The sequence below is a fragment of the Ranitomeya variabilis genome, chromosome 5, assembly GCF_051348905.1.
Source record: "Ranitomeya variabilis isolate aRanVar5 chromosome 5, aRanVar5.hap1, whole genome shotgun sequence".
Classification (NCBI taxonomy): Eukaryota; Metazoa; Chordata; class Amphibia; order Anura; family Dendrobatidae; genus Ranitomeya; species Ranitomeya variabilis.
This window is the reverse complement of record NC_135236.1, coordinates 68,519,961-68,528,080: the sequence shown is the minus strand read 5'-3', so window position 1 is coordinate 68,528,080 and position 8,120 is coordinate 68,519,961. Positions and strand designations below refer to the sequence as shown.

The following is an 8,120-nucleotide window of genomic DNA, read 5'->3' as shown; positions in this document are numbered from 1 at the left end:
TAACAATATGAATCTCCAGAATTTCTTGTCTCCATAGGACTAGTCTCAAGGTTTTCCTCACCATTTATCAAGACAGAAGAAGAACAGGGTTTGGACATTGGCTCAAGTTGGTCTTTTCCCCTTAACAATATGAATCTCCAGATTTTTTTTTGCCTCCCAAGGATTAGTCTGAGGGTTTTGATCCCAGTTTCTCGGAATAGGAGATGAACACGGCTTGGACATCCTTTCTCCCACTCTCATTGCCTCATTGCTCCCTACCGGCTATATCTAGCGATGTTCCTATGATATATGCCAGGTGACTTACATCTGTCCATATGGAGATTTCCTTTTCTTTTGTCACTCTCAGGCACAAAAAACTGAGCACGTAAGCCTGTCCCAGGGAATCATAGGGAAAAGCAAACACTGTTCAGTGACTCACATCCTACTATCTCTTTTTTCTCTCTGAGATGGAGGTGATAAACAGTGACAGAGAGCAGGCTAGACAGTGCCTTATTAACCCTCTCTTCCCATGACGCACACGCTGGCTGCAGGGCGAAATCTGGAAGGTGGGTTACAATAAAGTGGCGATTGGATGGAGTATTTGATCTGGACTGACACAAGAGACAGACCAGCATCTCCCCAGCAATACCACAGTACCGCCGAATGTGTTCAGAAGGTAAGATCGCATCCTTACTGCTCTGCAGCTCTCCGATCAGTGCATAGAAGGGTCCATAGGAAGATGGTGGTAGTAGTGGTGGTGATGGTGGCTACATAGGGCAATTCATCCATTCTATCCATTATGCATTGTAATGGAAGAAAAGTTGATGAAAGTAATTATAAGGGTAGATATAATGGACTAAATGCTGTAGCAGAGCTGAATTTGTCATTAACTGTTTAGAGGAGTGTTCTGTAAAAAGCTCAGCTCTGCTACATCTGCATAAAGGTGATAACCACTTTATAAACTTTTAGGTCCATTTAGCAAATATTTATTATCTGCCTTCAGTGACTTGGAGGCTAATCATAGACTGCGCACAACTTTATATTATTATGTATTACATATGCTTTTTTATATTTATAGGGATGACGCTGTCATTTAAATATTTGGGGATTCAATTACTTGCACATTGCAATGGCTGCTGCAGTCCCATGTAAAAGCTTGCAAAAGAGATGGAAAAATCATGTTCTAAATGGGGAAAAAATAAAGGTTTTGGATCTTTAAAAACTGTTTATATCCCTAAAGGTTATAGACAAGGGATGACATGGCCCCGTTCTGATAGTAGGGGTATATCCTCTTCTCCAGCCCATAGCCAAAAGGGTGAAACAAACATCAGGAAGGTTTATTTTATTAGTCTGATAGTACTGTGTCCATGGGGCTAAGAGGCGCCATTGGTATCCGGTCACTGCTTATCCCCTATCTCTGTCCCCGATGTAATTGCTTGCCCTTCCTACTGGAAATAATATGTATATTAATCTGCAGCACAAGATAATCCAAAATGAAGGGCTACCGTAGGCTTCTTGTAGACCTGACTACATTTTGGAACCTTTGAATTGTTTTTGGAATTGTTTTGGTATTGAAGATTTTATAAAAGTAACATTAACATTTGCAATAGATGAAACTGATATAATCCTGAACATTTACAGTGCCTTGAAAAAGTATTCATACCCTGTACATTTTTCCACATTTTTTTCACGTTACACCCACAAACGTAAATGTATTTTATTGGGATTTTATGTGTTGTACCAACACATAGTAGCAAGTATTTGTGAAGTGTAAAGGAAATGATAGATGATGTTCTAATTGTTTTAAATATATAAATCTGACGTGCATTTGTATTCAGACCCCCTGAGTCAATACTTTGTAGGACCACCTTTCTCTGTAATTACTGCTGCGAGTCTTCTGGGGTCTGTCAATACACGTTCTGCACATCTACAGGCCGATATTTGCCCCTTCTTCTTTCCACACTCGCTCAGTGAGATTGGATGGAGGCGTCTGTAAACAGGGATTTTCAAGTCTTTCCACAGATTATCGATGTCATTTAGGTCTGGACTGTGACTGGCCCGTTCACACACATGAATGTGCTTTGATCTAAACCATCCATTGTAGCTCTGGCAGGATGTTTAGGGTCATTGTCCTGCTGAAAGGAGAACCTACGCCCCAGTCTCAAGTCTTTTACAGCCTCTAACAGGTCTCCCTCCAGGATTGCCCTGTATTTATTTCCATCCATCTTTCCATCAACTCTGACCAGCTTTCCTGTACCTGCTGAAGAAAAGCATCAGAGCAGCGTGATGCTGCCACCACCATGTCTGACAGTAGGAATGGTGTTTTCTGGGTGATATGCAATATTAGCTTTCCACTACACATAGGGTTTTGTATTTAGCCCAAAAAGTTCTACTTATCTAAGTAGATCACCTTCTTCCACATGCTAGTTGTGTCCCCTAAATGGCTTTTTGCAAACTGTAAACGGGGCTTCTTATGGTTTTCAAAAATGGCTTTCTTCTTGCCACTTTTTCATAAAGTCCATATTTGTGGAGTATATGACTAATAGTTGTCCTGTGAACAGATTTTCCCACCTGAGCTGTGAGACAGTGACCATGGGCTCCTGGCGGCTTCTCTAATTAGTGCACTCCTTGCTTGAGATGTCAGTTTAGGTGGATTCTAAAAAAGTAATTCAATAATGCCAGGATTTGAGCAATTTAGCATTTATCCTCTATGGAGAAGTTGTGAAGTCCTCATTCTGAATAATTTCTTGCCAGTGTTGGACTAGGATGCCAAAGGCCCACAAGCAACATTCACTCTGCGGGCCCAGTGTTCAGCTACACACAACAATTACATTGCCCTCATTCACAAAAGTAAACATTCATCTAAATACTGTAATAATGAACTGGCTAGCCTGATAATGAAATAAGACGTTTCCTGTGTATGTCCATAATGAAACAAGCTTATTGTGCGAACTGCTGCTCGTATAGGTGTAGTGGGAGCCTTATCCTGCACAGGTCATTTGGGTCCCTGGTCAAAATTTGGACTTGCCCCCCTCCCCCGCATATTGGTCAGATGCATGGGCCCTTTGAAGCATTCTAAATTCTATAAACACTGTGACAAAGTCACTGGTAAAGTACTGGAGGGGAGATGTGGCGTCAGTAATGTGGAAGCCTCCAGCACACTAGGTGTTGTGAGGATTAAGCTATGTTATATAATTGGGTAGGTTTTTATGTGGACATCCATAGAGTGGGTGGGCGGATGTCCACCTTATCTCCACCTGCAGAATCGGCACCGCCATGTGCTGACAGGACCTGTGTGATGTCACAGTTTTGCATTCAGTCACATGGGGGAGGAGTCACATGGTCTTTGGCTTAAATAGCTTGGCTCCAGAGGCAGTCTATGGTCAGCCGGTCTGGAGAAAGAATTCTCCAGTGGTTTGAGTCCAGAGGAGGAAAGACTGAACCTGTGGTGCTGCAGAGAGTGCAGCTCCCCGCAAACGTATAGACTATGTTGCAGCATTTTGTTTTCTTTATTGTTTTCCTGTTTTTGCCTTCTTGTTGGCCCCATCATGGTCTATACATCGCCCATCGTTGTATTTATGTCTCTTATCCTGGCATAGATATCAACCATCCTGATATATTTCCTCCATTCTGCTGCTGTTTTTTAATGAATAGAAAAAAAAAAGATTCTACTCACCTTCCCTTTGCTCCCTGGTGATGAGGCGTCCTCTTCTGAAGCCGGCAGTTGACTTCAAAGTGCAAGCAATGGGAGAGCATGACGTCACTGCCAGGTCCTGCAACGCCTTCACATGAGGAAAGAAACAAATCAAATCAGAAAAACTATACTACATTTCTAATATTTCTAATATTATTAAGAGTATATCTACTAAAGATTGGGATAGGATTTTGGAGATGGGAATACCAATTTAAGTCTACTGTCAACCTTAAAAACTACGAAACTATGAGTATGAATGGAATTGTACCAGTGGACGGAGCATTTCATTGCAAAACGTGCGTCGGGTGAGGTGGATGCCTGGACTACTACTTTCCCTTTCTGGTAATGAATGCTACTTTTTTTATTTTATATGTACATCAAAGGGCTTAACTAACGTGCAGGACTTACCTATCAGCTGTTTATCTGACTACTACTACTATTTGTTTAGAATTGTACTTTCCTTTAATGCTTTGTTCACTTTGGTTATATAGCAATCTTATGTCTAATATGCCTACATACAGGCTGATTTGATAAGTGTGCTCTGCTTAGGCCGGGGTCACACTAGCGAGTGCAATGCGAGAAAGTCGCGCGAGTCTCTCACATCAATACCCGGCACTCGGGACCGGAGTGTACGGCTGCATGTATTTCTATTTTGTTTTATTAGCACATTAACTCAGGCTGATCTCGTTTCAGATGCCCATTGATCAGTAATAGATCATTCAGTGCGCATAGGCAGCCATTGTTCTCGGCAGCACAGGTCCTACTTACACAGCTGTCGAGAACAGTGATCTTTCGTGCAAACCAGAAGATCATTTCAACCAACAAAGAAGCATTTTGCTACTTTCTTGTGTGATCGGCGTCCTGTTTAAACTGCAGGATGTTCGGGAAATGACCTAGGAGAGCTCATTCATGATCATGGTGCAGTGTAAATGGACCTTATACCGCTGCACTGACCAGGCTTGTTTTACTACAGCTTATAATGGGTTAATAACAGCTTTCTCTGTTTTGGGAATTCACCTGTGTGAGGGAGAGGTGCCCAGAAGTAACATATACTGCATACTGAAGAGCATGGATGGACACAGACAGTAGAGGGTCCCTGTGCGAGAACTGCAAATGGGTCCCTGTTATCCCAAAGCTCATAGTAAAAACACCAAATTATTTTTCACTAATTCATTCTCTTACATGTAAACTGCCTTTAAGATGGAAGTGGGCCCCCTAACCTATTGGGCCCCTGTGCATCTGCCCCGTTTGCCCTAATGGTATGTCCACCATTGCTGAAAAGGTTAATAGTGAATTAGAACAAATTTGAATAACCCATAATTCAATCTACGTGGATGTAAAAGAAGAATCCTCAGCACCATTGCTCACTCTGCTGGAGATTGCAAAAGTCAAAGAGTGGTCTCATGACGTCAGTCGCCAACCAGGCTTCCATAAAATGCCTTGAAACTGTCAGATGAGGGATCGGCAAGTAGTGGGGAATTTTAGAGTCTTACAGTCGAGGGATAGAAAAAGGCCTGATCTGATTGTGGTGCAGTACTGAGTCGCTAAAGCACATTGAAAATGGGAGCGATAGTCTTCATCTGAATAATGATCCCAATATTTAAGTGATATATCGAGGTGCTGGACCTGCATAGTCAGTGTGTTCTGTAAATTGAATTCTGCAGTAACAACACCTTAAAAGAAACCTGTAATCTGACCAAACCGTGGGCAGCGTGAATCAGATGGTATCTTCCTATCAACTCTCTGGTGTGTGAGATAAAATAAACCCCGGTCGGGTCTTCCCACCCCGCTGTAGGTGATTGACAGATGTCACCTTATGTACACGAGAGACCTGTAAATCCCCTCTAGTAGTGCTGGGAAGAGCTGTCATAGCCTGGGTTCTGACAGGATAGTTAAAGTTTATAAAAATATACTTGGCTTCAAATGTGCCGCCGCCAGGATCTGATTTATGCTCCCCTCGGTTGTATATACACCAGTCCTAGAGTATCCTACAGTATGTGGTGTTTATACACCGGTCCCAGTGTCTTCAATGTGCTGTACATACACCAGTCCCAGTGTATCCTATGTGATGTGTATATACACCACTCCCAATGTCTTCCATCTGATGTATATAGCAGTCTCTGTGTCTCCTATATAATGTATATAGACAGGCTAGGACTGGCCCACAGGGTAACAGGGGAATCCCCCGGTGGACCCCTGTGCAATGTGGGCCCCCAACCCCACTGTATGGGCAGTACTTGGCATAATTCACTTGATTCACTCTGTACAGAAAAAAGCAGCATCTCATCATTAATTAACCACGCTACCCAGTTTATTATTGTATAGAGCTATAGGTAAATTTGTGAACGAAGGTAGTATAATATTTGCATGCAGGTGAAACGTGGGCCCCCGAAAGTCAATATTATTGGTGGGCCCTTGTCACCCCAGTCCGACACTGGTTGTAGTGCTTGTACAAGTGACTCATTATAGTCTGTGGGCATGCTCACGTATACAGCTTTTTTATAGATAAATTGACGCTATCCGTGTGGCATCATAATGTTGTCCACTTTTCACTGTCAAATAGGTAGAAGTTGGAAAATGTTGACCTTTTTCAATCCTTTCAAACAAAAAACACACTTATGGTAAAAATGTACATTGTGACAAAAAAAATGACAAAAATCTTTTAAAAGTCATTGACCAAAATGTATCCATATAAGGGGATAGATATGATTTCTCATTGCAGTTTCCTACAGGAACCAGACACCTAAATAAACCCTAGAAGAAAAGCTGTAATATCTGACGGCATCACAAAATGTGTCAACTGAAGAAAACGAAATTTTAAAACGCACTCCTCTTAATATATTGCAATCATCATATTATACGGCACTGTGTACTTACAATTGCTCATTTTTCCCTTCTGCCCTTCATTTTTCCCTTCTTCCCAGTTAATTATTTTCTTTTCTATTAGGTCTATGACATCACGTGAGTAAAAACTGACTAGCTGAATCCTTCTAAGCTCTATGTAGAAACAGGAAGCCTCTCTTCCCTGCATGAGTCATCATTAGAACTACAATTCTACATCACGTGATATAGAGCTAATGGAAAAGAGAAGAATTAGCTGGGTAGAAAAGCAGAATGAGCAATTGTAAGTACACAGTGATATACAATATGATGATTGCAATATACTGTATTAAGAGGAAAAAAAAGTTTCCTGAATAAATGAGATTCCATGCTGTCAACATAGCATTTTTCGGTGCCATCAGGACACTATGTAAGTCTGTTACTGTTCTACAAATTGCATTTCTTGCATCAGTGATGTAACTCCGGATGGGTGCTTTATGTACCTGACTTAAATGCATGGAGTAATTCAATTCCCCTCTGTTACATCCTTCCCAATTGCTGTCCAGGAAGGAGACGCTGAGGCCTCTTGCCCAAGTCCTGCAGTTACACAAATACAACAGTCAGCAACCACGTCCAGTCCAGTGTTCAGTTGTCCCTTTTCAGCATATATGTCTGTTCACAAATTGTTAGTTAGATAGGACATATATTCGTTAGCACTTTACATTGTCTGGTGCTGGACAAGGACCATTGCTGGCTTTTAGAGGCTCCTAAAGGAGACTTGTTTCTCTTTATTAAACTGTCGCTTCTCTTAAATTTTCAAAATTTTGGTAGAAAAAAAATGGTGATGATGTATTGGCCAGTTTCTGTACATTTTAGACAGCTCTTAGAGTCTGGGTTAGCTACTAGAGGAGGGGATTATAGCACACTGAGATTAGAGACAGGAACTCAGGAACAGTAACAGTTAACTTAGGAGGGGCCAACTGTGGGTAAGACAGGAGGATTTCCTGGTTTTGGGTCAGTCAGGCTAGGGAGCCCAGGCAGGTCAGCTGGGCCTGTGTAACGTAAGGTAACAATAAGGCTACTTTCACACATCAGGTTTTCAGTGTCAGGCTAAATCCGGCGAATGTTGGAAAAACTGGATCCGGCTCAGATTTTGAAAAACTGATGCGATGGATCCGTTTTTTTGACGGATCCAGCTAGCCTATCTAGAGTATTGGATAAAAAAAAATTTGGAGCATGCTCAGTTTAAAAAACCGGATCAGGCAGCCGGATCCGCCTTTTTCCGGATCCGGCACCTTCCGGCTCCCATAAGCTTCAGGCTTTTTCGCCGGCGACAAAAAACGTTGCAATGGGCGTTTTTTCAAGAAATCCGAAGCGGCAGATTTGCCGGATCCAGCGAAAACCGGACGAAACGCAATGTCATCCGATGCAATCCGGCACTAATACAAGTCTATGGGAAAAAAAACCTGATCCGGCGGCAACATTCGCCTGATCCAGTTTTTTGAAAATTAGCTGGATTTAGCCTGACGGCAAAAACCTGATGTGTGAAAGTAGCCTAAGGGTGAAGTTCAGTCATCCAGAACAGCAGAAGTGAGAGCAGAGGTGATAGCAGAAGTCACCGCAGAAC

General features: G+C 42.1%; 1 protein-coding gene across 1 annotated transcript in view; it reads left to right on the top strand.

Annotated features, from left to right (window-relative positions):
- The first annotated feature begins 549 nt into the window (after window positions 1-549).
- Window positions 550-8,120, top strand: part of SLC18A1 (solute carrier family 18 member A1) — a 64,850-nt gene continuing 57,279 nt past the window's right edge. Inside the window, exon 1 of the mRNA XM_077262131.1 lies at window positions 550-655. Within this exon, the coding sequence (XP_077118246.1) occupies window positions 643-655 (13 nt within the window). The 5' untranslated portion in view covers window positions 550-642. The remainder of the gene's footprint in view (window positions 656-8,120) is intronic.